General features: G+C 42.2%; 1 protein-coding gene across 1 annotated transcript in view; it reads left to right on the plus strand.

The window, feature by feature from the left end:
- Positions 1–17373, plus strand: part of LOC310867958 (catenin delta-2-like) — a gene marked incomplete at both ends in the record, with an annotated part of 449139 nt that overhangs the window by 148611 nt on the left and 283155 nt on the right. The window contains 2 exon segments of the mRNA XM_083778138.1: positions 15707–15741; positions 17090–17191. Of these exon segments, the coding sequence (XP_083634264.1) occupies positions 15707–15741; positions 17090–17191 (137 nt within the window).

Below are 17373 nucleotides of genomic sequence, written 5' to 3' on the forward strand. Positions count from 1 at the left end.
TGAGGTCAGGAAGCTAAAGGAAATTGCCTTTAGCAAAAAAGAAAACCCAAAAAACAAAGATCCCGTATCCCTTTTAATAGTTATGTCTTTTTACGTAATTATAGTAAAATATCCGATCTATAAAGCTTGAAACGCGTCACAGCGTGATGGGTTGTGAGCTTGTAGATCTGCTATTTTCACTACTTTTGTGTGACACAAAACATCTTTTTAATTCAGCTCAGAAGTTTGCCGTAGTTTTGCATTACATTTGTCGTTCTTGTTTTTGCATTCGCTGTCATTGCCCCCACACAGCACACATCATGACACAAAAGCTGTCGAAATGTGTCTCCTCTCTTTGTCTCTGGCACGCACGCACGCACACACACACACACACACACACACACACACACACACACACACACACACACACACACACACACACACACACACACACACACACACACACACACACAGTCTCTTCCCACCCCCACATTATGGCAACAGCGAATGCAAACACTTGATTGACAGCTTGTCATTACAGTGGCCAATGTGTCACATTTACGATGATTAAGCAAAGCGTGGATGCAGAGGGGGGTTGGGGGGCATACGAACTTCCACACAGATACAAGAAAAGAAAAGATTGACAGCTTTCAAAGCAAGTCACACAACCTAAAAGTTAACGGGGCCATCTCAGGTTTTCTTTAATGAGGAAGCTAAAGGAAATTGCCTTTAGCAAAAAAGAAAACCCCCCAAAAAAAGTTCCTGTATCCCTTTTTATAGTTATTTCTTTTTACGTAATTATAGTAAAATATCCGATCTATAAAGCTTGAAACGCGTCACAGCGTGATGGGTTGTGAGCTTGTAGATCTGCTATTTTCACTACTTTTGTGTGACACTTGTATAAGATGAAGTATAGCATTAATGTACGAGGTTTCGGCCCCACGTCAATGAAAACCTAACATGCTGAGAAGCAATCACTTCTCTCGGATATATAGGGATTAGGGCAGGGGTAGGCAACCTTAGGCACCAGTGCCAACATTGGCACAAAGGAGGGTGATCACTGGCACACTGGCAAGTGTGTGAGAGAGTATTTTTGGTTTTAAATAAACTTAAAAAAAAAATGTCCCTCACATTAGTGTGTAAATTACATCCTGCATTCTACATTCATTAAAACTGAACTCTGCCCTGAGTCTAATGATCATTATAACAACGTGAAAGAAAATATTTAAAAAGAAGGAAAAAGGAAAAATTTGTTGACAAGCTAAATATGTTGGAATTTTTCCTGTGGTGTCATTAAAATTAATTAATGTTGATATGGCACACTGACGATCTAGAAAATAAAAACATGGCACTTCATTTAAAAAAGGTTGCAGACCCCTGGATTAGGGTACACTTGGCACTACATTTTTAAATTATTGTTAATTTTACTGGGAGATTGTAAGATTTGACACTGATTGCGTATCAGTCTGTGCCGCTAGCTTTGTTTTTCCCCGAATTTAATAAGCTTTTTGTCATTTGTATTTCATGTTTTTTATATTTATTCTGAGCTCATGCTCATGTGTTACTTCTCTGCATGAGTAGACAGAACTGGTACATGTTATACTTAGTATTACCATTCATTCATTCATTTTATCAACTTTTATTTGTTTTCTCTCCCCCCTCCCCCCCCCCACTCTTTGGAATGGGCGTCCACAGAGTTAAACCTCCAAGCTCACAACGTGCCGCGTTGAAACGTGTTGTTTTACCACGTTGATTTTGTAAACATAAAGCTAGGGGATGGTGAAATTGGTCGGAATGCTGGGCAAGACTAACCTGGCGCTGCCAGATGGGGGCGGTATTGGGTAACCATGTTCCCCAACACCACAACCATCTGGAATCTCTCAGGGAGTTGAGCTAACATCGAACCGCTCCGTGGTCTAACCAATCAGCGTGAGCTAATGGCGGGATATGTGCGAAACCGGATGTGAAGCTATATACAGACACGTCAATATGATTGGTTGTGTTTGCACACCCACACGGTGATAGACAGACGTTCCCATCCAATCATCTACCAAGTATCTTGAAAAAAAGGAACAGCCCCGTCATCGAATTTGCTTCCGAGATCCCAGATCCCAATAAGCTGTGAAACAAATTTGTGTAGCAAGCTTCTTGGATCTGGCAGCGTCAGGTTAGGGCAAGACCTATACAGTAAGCTGTTGACGCTATCATTTGTTTTGGGCGGAAGTTGCGGGATTTTGGCGGAAGTACCGCTCAAGGAAATTACGCTGATGCTTTACAAATAAGTTTACATTCTGTTGTGATTGGTCGGAATAATAATCCGTATCCGCGGGGGAAATACATTTGTCGGATGTTTCTGGACCGACACATCCGCCGACAGCGTCTCTGCCTTAGGTTGTGGCTACTGCCACCCTGACATCTATGACGACGTCCACAATTAGTATAGTTAGTATAGTATAGTTAGTATATAACAGGCAACCTCTTTCTTCATCTCTGATCAAATGGCTGCACCTGCTCGGCGAGGCGGCCTCATTCTGCACCAATTAGTGGCTTTAATGTCTGATGAATGACGGCCATTACGCAGATTGGACATGATCAGTGTTGCACACAGACGGCAGTAATGGGCCATGATGGCTATCGTTCCTGTTGAACAGAAATCTTGTAACCATTACCGTACACCTCTTTTGTTTTGTTATAAAAAAATAAAACTTCCCTGGGGGGTTGTTCGTTCGAATCCACCGTGGTGCATCAAGGTTCAAGGTTCACTTTATTTGTCATTTCACATGTTTGCACCATAGACTGTAAAAAAAATATGGACAAAGCGTTCTCCGGGTCTGATATGGACGTAAAATGAAGCCTGTCAGTCGTTGAATTGTAAATCGCCATCTTTCTAGATCCGTTTGGGCCCAGCTGAGCCATTGGCTGGCCCAGACAACGAGGCGGGACTTCCCCCCCCTTCTTCTTCGTTGGTTTTGGGTGGGTGGGGGATCCCGTTCATAGACTGTAACAGTAGCCACGCCCCTCAGAACATACGCAACTTTATGGTCATTTTTTTTATAAATGGGACCATAATTTTCCAAAAAGAATATTATGACATTAGAAATGAGACTTTAAACTAGTGACTGGAAGCAGAAAGTATTCATGACCATGTTTATTAAGGTAATACAGTCTAGGTGAAGTTGGGCCCAAATACATGGATCTCTATGGAGCTATGGGGTTTTTTGAGCCCAATGACAGCGCCACAACAGGCCATTATATGAATTTTCAGGAAATCCCGATTTCCTTAGTGGCTTCACAAAATATCTGTCTGACTGCCCCCCTGGTTAAATATCTGTCTGACTGCCCCCCTGGTTAAATATCTGTCTGACTGCCCCCCTGGTTAAATATCTGTCTGACTGCCCCCCTGGTTAAATATCTGTCTGACTGCCCCCCTGGTTAAATATCTGTCTGACTGCCCCCCTGGTTAAATATCTGTCTGACTGCCCCCCTGGTTAAATATCTGTCTGACTGCCCCCCTGGTTAAATATCTGTCTGACTGCCCCCCTGGTTAAATATCTGTCTGACTGCCCCCTGGTTAAATATCTGTCTGACTGCCCCCCTGGTTAAATATCTGTCTGACTGCCCCCCTGGTTAAATATCTGTCTGACTGCCCCCCTGGTTTGCACATACAAAACTAAAATCATACTCAGGACCAGCAGTGTATATTTAAAACCCATCAATAAACGAATAAGCATAAAATCCCAAAGTGCAGTGCATTCAAACTGAAAGATGCCAATTATCAACCATGGGAAAACGATTTTCAGTTTGGTATTTTGTTTTTGTGAATATGACCTTCTGCTGAGTTTTCGGTTGTATCTTTGTGAGCATTGGCGCATGTGTGCGCGCACATGCGTGTGTTTGTGTGCGCACCAGGAGTCAAGGTTCTGCATGTGTCCACGGGCCGGGTCGGTTGCCCACGTCTGTGTGTGTAAGCAATTTTCTTTAGGCTATTTTCGTCCCGTCCCAACATCCCTACTGGGGTTCCTCCACATTGTTCCCACATTGTGAAACGTGTCTTTTCCAACCTGAGTGCTTTAAAGAGAGCAGCTATCACACATAGCCACAGGCTGGGAAGTTGCAGTGTCCTGGAATAAAGCTGTGGCTAATGTATGTCTCTCTCTCTCTCTCTCTCTCTCTCTATCTCTCTCTCTCTCTCTCTCTCTCTCTCTCTCCACGCTGCATGTCTTGGAGACATTGGCACATTTGGCAGCGTGTCATCCCTCCCGCTATCTCCCTCCTCTAGGTGTGGCGTGCGTGCGTGCGTCTGCATGTGTGAGTGCGCATTGTGTGTTTGCATATGCATACCGAGGGATACACAATGCATAAGAAAAGTTGTTCTTCTTTAACCCTTGAAAAGCGTATGATATGCTTAAAGGAGAATTCCATACTAGAGGGCTTTCTTACCTTTATTTGTAGTTGTTACGTCCCCACCAAAGAGGTCCAGGTGTTATGTTGTGCAAAAGTGCATTATTGGCTATTTCCCCTAATATAAGCCCTCAATGTGCTAATTCGCTTATTTCCATCTGAAAAAAGATTGAGCGATGGAAATAAGCGAATTAGCACAACACCCCATAGCCCCATTGAATTCAATGCAATTCATTTAGGGCTTATGGTAGGTAGCCAATAATGCGCTTTTGCACAAAATAACACCTGGACCTCTTTGGTGGGGACGTAACAACTACAAATAAAGGTAAGATAGCCTTCTAGCATGGCATTCTCCTTTAAAGTAGCCTACGCTTCAGGTTAGTTTATAGTTCCATTGATCCATAGCCGGGACACAATCGATTGATTCATTCATTACAGTAAACATGCTCTGAAAATGCAACGCGGCCCACCCGTCTGACCCGTCTGCCCGTCAAAATCTAAAAATAAAATGGGTCAAAATGTCCTCTCAGTCATGCTAGTGTTAAGAGGTCAGACAGGGTTGGTGGTCAGATTGGTTCGGCCGTGAACACACACAAGATTTTAAAGGCGTATAGTTCACCCTCAAAATTCTTTTTTTTTTCTTCTTTTCAATTACTCATCCCAATGCATTGTCGCATTCCTTATGCAATATGCCAATATTTGATGAACTGAACAGGAGGTCGACATAAAAATACAGAAGAAATCTACTAATAACGATTCATAAACTCCAATATGACAGTGGCTGGCACTTGGGCAGACCAATGGGTCAGCGAGTATTAGCTTGTAGTTCTGCTATTTTTGAAAAATCTAACGTTTTTAACTCACATCTTTGCTTCTGGGGGGAGTCCCTGGAACTACATAATTTCAGATAGGGATCGGCGGCCAAATACATGAAAAATGTTTAGCACCACTGACATACAGTAGAAACACAGGTTTTTCAGAAAACTGTCATGATTTACTTTTTTTTTTCCGACGTCAAGCCTAAATGGGTTAAAAGTAAAGTACATACTAAAGTACAGTATGTGTACAAATCTCTCTCTCTCTCTCTCTCTCTCTCTCTCTCTCTCTCTCGCCCCAGCCTGACCCTGTTTGCATTGAACAAATCCTGTTCATCCCGGCAGTGTGATCAGTGCAGACATAATCCAGTGCCATAATGGCTCCTGGGGAAGGGAATCGTTAAACCATCAAGTCCACAGGAGAAGCATATACTATTATACTGTATGCCAGACCGCTGTTTGTTTAATTTGAACCTATGTGTTTATCCAAGGATCACGCCTGCTCATGTTCTCATCGCATTCGAATCAAATGACTCATAATATTGACACGTCTTGGGTCCAGCAGTGCATGGAAGTAATTAAAAGTACTAATATTACAATTTAGACATAGTCTATAGTTAAGTAAAGTTTCTGTATTCACATCTTACTTGAGTAAAAAAACAAAAAGGTACAACATAATGTATTGGCATCTACATCTATTGGTATGCAGAAAGTCCCATTTCTGGTTTAAAAATGTAGCCTATATACAAATCTTTTGAAAATAGCCAATCTACAAACGGCACAGCACGTCGCAGAGCGACCTGCTGTGAGCTCATAGTTTAGTTGTGTTTTGTCTTAATTCCGGCAATTTTACTAAAATATAGTTAACATAAAAGCTGTCAAATAATTGTAGTTGAGTAGTACTAAAAAGTAGCCTCTGAGATGTAGTGGAGTACCTTTGCTCAAGGGTGCCACCTTTTTGTGTTTGCGTGCTGATGAGGATAAACCCTTCCTGTGGGCAGACTGAATGAATGGAATACAGATACATTGCTGTCTGGCTCTCATCTCCACATTCTGTTTGTATTTTTGGGTATATATACACAGCCTATACTTGATCTTACTACAGCGTCACGCAGAAAGTATCAAAAGTATAGCAGATCTGCAAGCGACACATTTTGAGCTTGTAGATATACTTTTGTTGTTTTTTTTTTTTGGGGGGGGGGTATCCTAAAAAAACGGTTTTGGACATAATGTGATGTTTCTACACGACATTGACGATATCGGATTTGTTATGTGAAAGCACTGAGCATGTATATTTTATACATGTTTAGGTTTTTTTTGTTTTCTTTTTTTTATCCCACGTAACCCAGTTTTTCACCCAGTGTTGATTATCTAATGTAATCCTGGGCGCTACACTTCCTCTGCCAACCTGGGGAGAGCTACAGACTGACCTCATGCTACCCTCAATGCATGAGGAGTCCAAGCTGCTTCTTTTCACCTGACAGTGGGGAGTTTTCCCCGGTAGCACGTAGCGCCTGGAAGGAACACGTTATTCCGACCAGTTCCTTTCCCCTCCATCAGGCGCCCCGGCTGGCCAGGGGGAGGCAGTTTAGAGACCAGGATTCGCCAACCCTGCCTCGGTATGGGCACACGCGCCCCCAGCGCCCACATGCGTCCCCAGCGGGAATCGAACCCCGGGCTTTCTAGCTGTGAGGCGATGGCACTCGCAGCTGTGTGTGACTGTGCCACTGTGCCCCCCGCACGCATGTTTACCTCTTTGTAGCTCTACAATGGCACAGCTGTTTTATTCAAGCTGAGATGCAACAACGAGGGGTTTTATTCTTTAGACGATTTCAAAAAGCCTCACTTGACTTCACTTAACCCTGGCCTCATGCAAAACCTTTCCTGCACCTTTTGATGAGCGATAATGAATGGTTTGAATGAACCTGGCATTATTCTCCCAGTTTTACATTAAGAAGCCATCCTGGCAATTATCCCGCTATTCATTGGCTGTGGTCCTTGTTAGCGTTGCGCGAGCGAGCGCTTCAGAATGAGTCGCAGGCTATACATAATGCCAGCTCAAAGCAGAATGATTTGCCAAAGGTGATACAGGAGGTATCAAATTATAATGTGCAACATAAAAATGTCGAGAGAGCCATTTAGCTCTTAACTGAGACCTTTAGATTGACTGGCAGAGGAAAATGGATGTTAGTGAAACATGTTTGGTGCTGTATTTTATAGTTCTGCTTTTGATATAGTCAATCTCCTCATTAGCATAATCTCAAATACTATATGGCAATGTTAAGTGGCAGAAGACGTACTTTTTACATTATGTATAGCAACACCACATTGTCGAAATACTGTTTCAAGTTGGGACAATAAGTTGCGTTGCATCCAAGACATTCATCTCAGCCTTTATTTTCTCCTAATGAATGGTACATTGGGGAGAACCCTTCACCACTTTTGTTTCACCACATATTTGCGTATCGTTTTCAGTTCCATTATTACTCAACACGTAGCTCCTGTCTTCTCAGTAGGGATGGAGCTCGTAAATATTTTGCTAACAAACAGAACCAGTATCTTTTACTAGGGCCTTCAAATACAGAACTTTTCTAACAGGCATTAGGCAATTGACCTTTTTACCAATAAAATAATATTAAATAAACTGTTAACTGGTTAATATGTGCACAGTCACTTTAAAAGCTAATTTTTGTTTCCCACTGTTTGGCACTGGCATTTTCAAAATTAGCAGATCTATAAGCTCACAATGCGTAGTGAGCTATCCATCCATCAATCCGTCCATCCATATTTAACCACTTATCTGTAGTCGGGTCGCGGGGGCAACAGCTCCACCAGAGAGCTCCAGACATCCCTTTCCAGAGCAACATTTGTAACTTCCCCCTGGGGGATCCCGAGGCGTTTTAAGTGATTCTTGGTCTGCCCCGTGGTCTCCTCCCAGTGGGACGTGCTTCCAGGACCTCCCCAGGGAGATGCTCGAGAGGCATCCTAACCAGATGCCCTGAACCACCTATAGCTGGCTCCTTTCCAGGCAGTGGCTCTACTCCGTTGTGAGCTACTTTTAACAAATGTTCGGCCCCAGAATAGGTGTTTAAGACGAGCTGACAGTGTAAATCCTCAAGGGGAACGTGTCAGGTTGATTTATTATAGATATGGATCAATTCCAGAGATTCAAAGAGCCTCTCTTCCACCAAAATGTGACCGGTGTAGTCTGCTACAAAAACTGACAGATGATCTCTTACCTCTCATATTATTCTCATGTACGTGCACGCACTGACTGGAATACCAAGCAGCTGGATGAGGGAACACATAGGCACACAGCGCGCGCGCAAGTAGTGGTATAGGACACCTTTTTGAGCTACTACCCCTGGTTCGGCAGCATTCTCAAACCTAAGTCACTATTGATGACGTCATCAGATTTTTCTGGGTTAGGGCACTTTCAGTTTTGATAGTTAGGGTCAGCATATTTCTAGTTCTGCTTGCAGCTTCCGCTTTCTCATTTCCTCTATGTGGTTTCCGCTTGTGTTGTACGGGAAACAGATGGTCAGACTGATAGACTGTCTGGCCGGTTGTGTGCATGTGTACGTGTGTGCGAACATGATACTTTGTGAACTAGCATCAGTTGCTATTTTCAGTTCCTATTTTAGTTCCTCATTTTCTCAATTACTATTCTTGTCTGTAACCACCAGTCGAACTGATAGATTTAATCTGTGTTTTGTAAAAAAAAAAAAAAATCTCTTTTGAAGACCGGAAGTGGTTTTTCAGCATTCTCAAACCTAAGGCACTATGGGCGGGGCCTAGCCTAACTTGATGACGTCATCAGATTTCTTCTGTTTGATGGCACTTTCAGATTGACAGTTGCAACTACTGCAGTTGGTACTTCCTCTTTCGAGTTAGTTTCACTTCCCCATTTTGGTGGAGACGTCTGTAATCACAAACAGATGGTCAACCAGATGGTCAAACAGATGGTCAAACTGATAGAACACAACACAACACACCAAAATAATACAATACATACATTAAACAAAACATTAAAGGTATATTCAGTGATTTCACTTAATTCAAATATCACTTATTTTTTTGTTTTGTTGTGATAATCCTCCCTACTATAGAGTGTGCTGGCCATATAAGGAGTTCCTCCCTGTCCCCAGTTAACCCCTGGGGGTCAAAAAACCTTAGGTTTCGTTTTTGACTCTCTATCCTGATTGGACGAAAGGCTGGGTCCCACAGCCAAAAACGAAACCTAAGGTTTTTTGAGTGAAATCACTGAATATACCTTTAAGACAACATGAAGCATACAAAATTCACAAAACACAACACCACCTACCAAAAATAATACAAGTCATACATTAAACAAAACATTAAGACAACATGAAGCATACAAAAATCACAAAACACATCACCACACACCAAAATAATACAAGTCATACATTAAAACAAAACATTAAGACAACCTGAATCATACAAAATTCACAAAAAAGACAACATGAAGCCTGCAAAATTCACAAAACGCACCACCACATACCAAAATAATACAAGTCATACATTAAAACAAAACATTAAGACAACATGAAACATACAAAATGCACAGAACACAACACCACATACCAAAATAATACAAGTCATACATTAAAACAAAACATTGAGACAACATGAAGCATGCAAAATTCACAAAACACAACACCACATACCAAAATAATACAATACATACATTAAAACAAAACATTAAGACACCATGAAACATGCAAAATTCACAAAATACAACACAACATCCCTTAAATAATACAAGACATACATTAAACAAAACATTAAGACAACATGAAACATAAAAAAATCACAAAGCACCACACAACACACCAATAATACAAGTCATACATTAAAACAAAACATTAAGACAACATGAAGCATGCAAAATTCACAAAACACACCACCACATACCAAAATAATACAAGTCATACATTAAAACAAAACATTAAGACAAAATGAAACATACAAAATTCACAAAACACAACACCACATACCAAAATAATACAAGTCATACATTAAAACAAAACATTAAGACACCATGAAACATACAAAATTCACAAAACACAACACCACATACCAAAATAATTCAAGTCATACATTAAAACAAAACATTAAGACAGCATGAAGGATAAATCACAAAGTTATAATATCAAAGTGCTCAAAGTGTATGTGTAAATTTACATATGGGGGTAGATTTGACGGAGGGGACACCCTAGTGCAGCCTCCAACTTTTCATCCTAACCTAAAGGGGGAAAACTGTTTCATGTTTTATCAAAAGATAGTAATGTTAATAGCGTAGGCTGACTTCACATACTAAAGAATCTATGAGGAGCTATATGCAATATATGGGCTGTTAGTGCACAGACATCTCCCCCAAAATTGCCCAGATCAGCCTGCTATAGCCATGCCATGAGGCTGACTTTGGTAAAACACATTTTATATTACTCCCCACAAATCGCTACACCTTATCTCTATAGTCATCTATAGTCAACCTATATTTCATATTCCAGCCTAATTGTTTAACAAGTTTGCAGAATTGTCCCTGTTTTGAACAAAAACAACAACCTAAAATCATGAACACAGTGTGTAATTTATGTGAAATCATTCACGGTTCAACCATCTATACATTCTTTTATTGATTTTTGAAGGGACAGACAGTAGGCTGACAGGAAACGGGAGAGAGATGGGGGGATGACATGCAGTAAAGGCCGTGTCGGGTCCGGGAGTCGAACCCGCGGCACACTGCGACTGGATTACCAGTCCGGTGCCCAGACCGTTACGCTACGGCCTGGGCCAACATTCTTCTTAAGAAAACCCTGTAATGGGTCCATAGTAAAACTGTACATTTCTTGGAATCCTTTCAATGCTTTTAGCTCTTTCAAGGTTATTTATCTGCTGATCTGTATGATACAATCTAAGTATATCCTACGGATATACTTAAAACTAGTATGAGTGTATGCTAATGTTGATTCACAGGAAATTATACACATGAACATACAGGTCATGTCAATATGATTACTGATTACTTTAAACATGTAGCTTACTATTTTGTATTAACTTGTAAATCACAAAATATTGAAAAGTATATATCATTAAATCCATTTAGACCCATAAAAAGTGGTAATCCATGGTTGTGCTATAAACAGTTTTGCAGTATTGAACCTGATTTGAACAAAATCCACTCAAAAATGTGTTGTCAACACATAGGACAGTGGTTGATGAACTCATATGTGACCAGGGACAGTAGTTTGATATACAAGGGGGACATGGTCATGTTTCAGTTCTTTACATATTATGAAACTGCACACTGTAACCTTTCATATGATGTATTGGTCATTGAAATTGGGGGGGAAATGAAGAAGATATGACCATTTGAAACTTGTTGAACCAGAAATGTCAAATTGGAGAATTCCACCTTCAAAGATATCAGCAGTGATCTGTGACTTTAGGGGGCGCTGTTTTCCCTTCATTCCTCCCTTTAGTCAACAAGCAGTGTTGCCATGTCTGCTTATTATAATTAGTTGGCCTTGTTTCTAAAGAAAAATAATGCATAGGCCTACTGTACCAATAAGTCTTCACAATTAGAGAATGTTGTTATAATTGATAGTTTGCCTGTTATCTCTCCTTTTTTAAATAGGCTACTGCATTTATTTGGCATTTTGTAGTATGAAAAAAGGGCAAAAAACATTGGCAGATATTTTAGGCTTATGTAAATGGTCCAGATGAGTACAAATAAGATAGCTATATTAGCCTGTTATTATTATTATTATTTGTCTGCAGAACCCCCATCTGAAAATAATGTATGCCAGGGACACACATACACGTACCGTACATCACACACACACACACACACACACACACACACACACACACACACACACACACACACACACACACACACACACACACACACATACACAAACACACACACACACACCGTACACCACACACCACACGCCGTACACACACACACACACACATACACATTAGGCATGTGAATCTCGTCTCATCTCACGATTCGATACGCATCTCGATGCACTGCCAGCGATGCGATACATTAGAGATACATGGAATCCCCTGGCGATACGATGCAATACGATTCTCCCTCTTCCCGATGTGATGCGATAACCATTTAGTTCAAATCAATGCGATACGATGCGATTCACCCCTCTACCGATACGATGCGATTTGATGGTGATTCATCACAATAGAAAGGATTCATATTAAAGCTCTATTAATTTCCCAAAACATGTAAAAATGCATTACATTTAAATTCAAAGCAATTTATTGTTTTACTGTAGGTTAGTATTATAGCTCTGCATCTCAAACAACCCAACTTATAGAATTCTGTAAGTAAACAAAGGGTCTGCTCTCTGCTGGTTATTGTGGAATTGTTAGATTACTAATAATCATAGGCTATAGTATAATTATTATATCTCAAAGGTCAATTTGAGGTTTTGAGTATAGAGGGTTCAAGAGATTAAAATGTAATAGCCTATCGTTCATCAATTAATGTTACCAACATATAAATAGAAAAGAAACAAATAAACAAGACAAAAATTACAGGTCACACTTGTAGTGCTGTCAAACAAGTCTATGTCTAGTTTAATCTGCAACAGTTTTATAATATAATTGCCTATGTATAGTGGGGGTCCCACTCCCTGCTTGATCTCTCACTTTCAGCTAAGTGGTCCTTGGCTTGACCTGAAAAACATTGAAGACCCTGGCCTGCATGTATTATTAACGTTATAAATACATAGCAGATGTACAAGCTCACAACGCGTCTCATCCATGCCCCGCTGTGAGCTTGTGGATCTGCAATTTTAGGCGTGCGACACCGTCTTGCTGCAGAATATAAATAAGGCTTCTATCCCAGAGAACAGCAGGGGAAAGCTGGTCAGTGGAAAGTTGTAAATGACTTTAAACGCAAGCAGTACACCCTGCTGTGGCGTTGTTGTGCACGTGTGTGCAGACTGCAGAAGCTTTCTTTAATTACCAATTGATGATGATCGCGACGCAGATTTGCGTCGGATAATCAGCAAGCACAGCTGTGGAGTCAGCTGTGGATCAGATTCATTACGAGCAGTCCAGCACGCAGCTCTACAGTGAAAAGTCAACTGATCGACGGACAAAGCTACTCGGACAGCTATTTTATAAAGCTAAAGAGTAAAGGTGGTGCTTCTTGTTTAATGCGTGGGGCTCACTTCTGTTAGTCGCGGGTGCTCTTTATAGTCTGAGTCTGTTTGTTGTCTCAACGTGTCTACTCTGACTGCACCGTCGTACGGTAGCTTCTGTTCACTGACTGTTTGCGCTGCGAGAGACCTTTTTTTCTTCTTCCTTTTCTGATGGTACGTTCAATGCGCCTCGGAAACACAGGATAGGGTGAAAATTTACCATGAAAAAACGGTGCAACCACGGATTTTACCGATGCAAGCACTCCGCGAACGATGCATCGAGATTTCACCCGTCAATTTTACCGATACACAGTGAATTAACCGATTCACTCGCATCGCGCACGTCATAATCGATGAATCGATACGTATCGATTATTTTCCACATGCCTAATACACATACACATACACATACACAAACACACACACACACACCATACACCACACACCATACACACACACACACACACACACACACACACACATACACACACACACACACACACACACACACACACACACACACACACACACACACACACACACACACACATACACATACACAAACACACACCACACACCGTACACCACACACCGTACACACACACACACATACACATACACACACACATACACATACACATACACAAACACACACACCGTACACCACACACCGTACACCGCACACCGTACACACACACACACCGTACACACACACACACACACACACACACAAACACACACACACACACACACACACACACACACACACACACACACATACACACAAACACATTTAGGTAATGTCCGAGAGGGAGAGCTTTTCCAACCGATCGCGTGAGAAGCGCTTGTTTACTTGATATCATGACAACCAGTTATCCAAGTGCAGTTTCCCTCACGTACTTAATACCCAAGGGTGAGTGCACTGATGTGAATACATTCTAGATATTTCAGAGAGACCCACTATGAGCCACTCCAATATAGTGACACACAGAATCATTTTGTGACAAAGATATAAGTTCTCATACATTACTATGAGACTATAATAATAGGGTAACACTTGCACACCTGTGGTAATACGTCAAAGGCAGTATAATACCAGATAATACCAGTTTTCCCCATAACAGTATGTGTCACTGATTTCCGGTCCCTGTTACTGCAGCTATGTTAGTAAGGGCGGATCTTAGCCCTAGAAGTATACTTTAATTGGGACGCGAGCTGGCCTAGCGGTCCAGGCGCATGTCTCATATAGGCTCTGTCCTGACGTCGCATCGCATGTTCGAGTCCCGTTCATGACGACCTTTGCTGCATGTCTCTCCCCTTCTCTCTCTCCCTCTTTCCTGTCCATCTTCACTGTAACTATCAAACGCACGCACGCACGCACGCACGCACGCACGCACGCACGCACGCACGCACGCACGCACGCACGCACGGCCATTGACTGTCAAGTCTATAGACATCGACCGGTCAAATCCAGTCTTACAGTAGATGAAGTCAGATGAGAAAGTCTTTCTAAATCAGTCAGAGCGTCTGCGTATGCATTGAGCAGCCAATCAGTGTTCCTCGTACACTAGTATACCTACCTCTCCCTGTGTCTGTCTGTCTGATTCAGTCTCCCTATATCTGTGTGAGAGGAACTGTTCTTCAAAGACGTGTCGCATTGCACAGCAAGACGGGAAGGTGCAGTGTCCTGGAATAGAGCTGTGGCTACTCTCTCTCTCTCTCTCTCTCTCTCTCTCTCTCTCTCTCTCTCTCTCTTGTGCACGCATGCACAGACACAAACACATGCATGCTATTCGGGAAAATTGCCTATAGTGACATCATTGGAAGGGATTCCGCATGCACGCGCAGTGCTTCTCAAAGTGGGGTCTCAGGGACCCCCAGAGGTTGTTGGGGAGGTTCCGGGGGGGGGGGGGGGGGGGGGGTGGTCCCCAGCCAAGAAATGTGTACTACAGCATTGATTGATTGATTGATTGATTGATTGATTGATTGATTGATTGACAGTCTGCAGAATTACAGTACATTTCAAGTACAACTCAATACAAAAAAACTGTTAACTGAGTGGACGACTCATAAAGCATTACACTTGTTTACAATAGAGTCCACCATTTTCAATTCAGCATCACTATCATTTCATTCCCTTTATCCATATTGTATACATTGGCTATTCCACAATAGCAGACATATAAGCTCACACACAGCGCGCCACTTGTGTGTCGCACTCTGAGCTCTTGTACATTGTGCTATTTTTGAAAGTGTAAACTCATGCGCTTTACTCTGTCATCTGTCTTACATGTACTGTTCTCTCTCTTGCAGCTCAGCAGACGAACAGTTTCGCTGGAACAACCAAGGTGAGGTTCAAGGTCAAAGTGGTTGACCCCTGCGTATCTCTCTCTGTCTCTCTCTCTGTCTCTCTCTCTCTCTCTCTCTCTCTCTCTCTCTCTCTCTCTCTCTCTCTCTCTCTCTCTCTTACACACACACACACACACACACACACACACACACACACACACACACACACACACACACACACACACACACACACACACAGAGAGAGAAGGCAAGCAAGCAGGGAGAAAGACGGCCAGATCCACGTGCATGCAGAACAAAACAGTACAAGCACATACACAAACATACAGAAGCCAGCAGACAGTGTGACACCGCGCACGTATTCACACACGCACGCACATGCATCTCAGCATCAGATGATTGCAACAGTATCCTCTCCAGTGCTCGTGTTACGTAACATAATGATGAGACCGCTTATCAGAAAATGTGATATAAAAGGTCGGGCTTCGTCGAGCGCGCAACATCCAGTCAAGCTGCGTCGATCATGCGTGCCGCGCTCCGGCGTTCACGATCAATAGCGGCATCTGCATGACAAGGGAAGACGTCTCCACGATGTCTTCCACGTGTTTAGCATTCGGGGAATTGGCTTCAAAGCGCGCCTAGTTGTCTGTTATCTTGAGTGGCGTGAGCGTCCGGGGAATACAGTGAAAGCATAATAACAATGTTTGTGTATATGGCACGTACTGTATATACGCACTCGTACACATGTGTCATACAAATGTACAACATACAACATGCATATTGTCAGCGTCGGCTGGATGGAACACGTGTTCCAATGGATTCCAATGTCGGATTTTTGTCCTAACACAAACATTAAATGCTATATATTTTGAATGGAGAATTTTCCGTCATAGTATGTAGACGAGCTAAATCGGCTGTTTTCCTCCTGCACATAATTCCCCCATGGACAATGAATGGAGAATTTATGTCACATGTGACCAGATTTGAGCAGACTCTTCACATACTAGAGAAGTGAACTTTCAAGCCTGTTTTCTCAACTCGCTGTTTTCCGCAATACTCTATAAGCCATATCTCCAAAACTGGTGGGTCAAACTGAAAAAAAAATAGAATGGCAGTGCCTCAGTCAAATCTGGTCACATTATGTAGACGAGCAAATCGGCTATTTTCGTCCTACACAAACATTAAATACCCATCGACGATGAATGGATAATTTATACGTCATAATGTGTCTGAGCAACTCGTCATGATGATGCACGATGATAAGAGCACCCCTCACTTCACACAGGTGTGATGTGTGTCCAAAGTGAAGTAAAATACCTCTCTCTCTCTCTCTCTCTCTCTCTCTCTCTCTCTCTCTCTCTCTCTCTCTCTCTCTCTCTCCACCATCAGATGGACAAAAGGACATAGAGGATGAGTTGACCACAGGCCTGGAACTGGTGGACTCCTGCATCCGCTCTCTCCAGGAGTCGGGGATACTCAACAGTTCAGAAAGTAAGAGCTGTGTGTGTGTGTGTGTGTGTGTGTGTGTGTGTGTGTGTGTGTGTGTGTGTGTGTGTGTGTGTGTGTGTGTGTGTGTGTGTGTGTGTGTGTGTGTGTGTGTGTGTGTGGAGCTGTTGAGTTTGTATTCCACCTTTACTCCATCTATCTTGCCCTCTTTTGACAGTGCCTGTGGT

Source organism: Protomyctophum parallelum (genome assembly GCF_964188405.1).
Source record: "Protomyctophum parallelum genome assembly, chromosome: 12".
Lineage (NCBI taxonomy): Eukaryota > Metazoa > Chordata > Actinopteri > Myctophiformes > Myctophidae > Protomyctophum > Protomyctophum parallelum.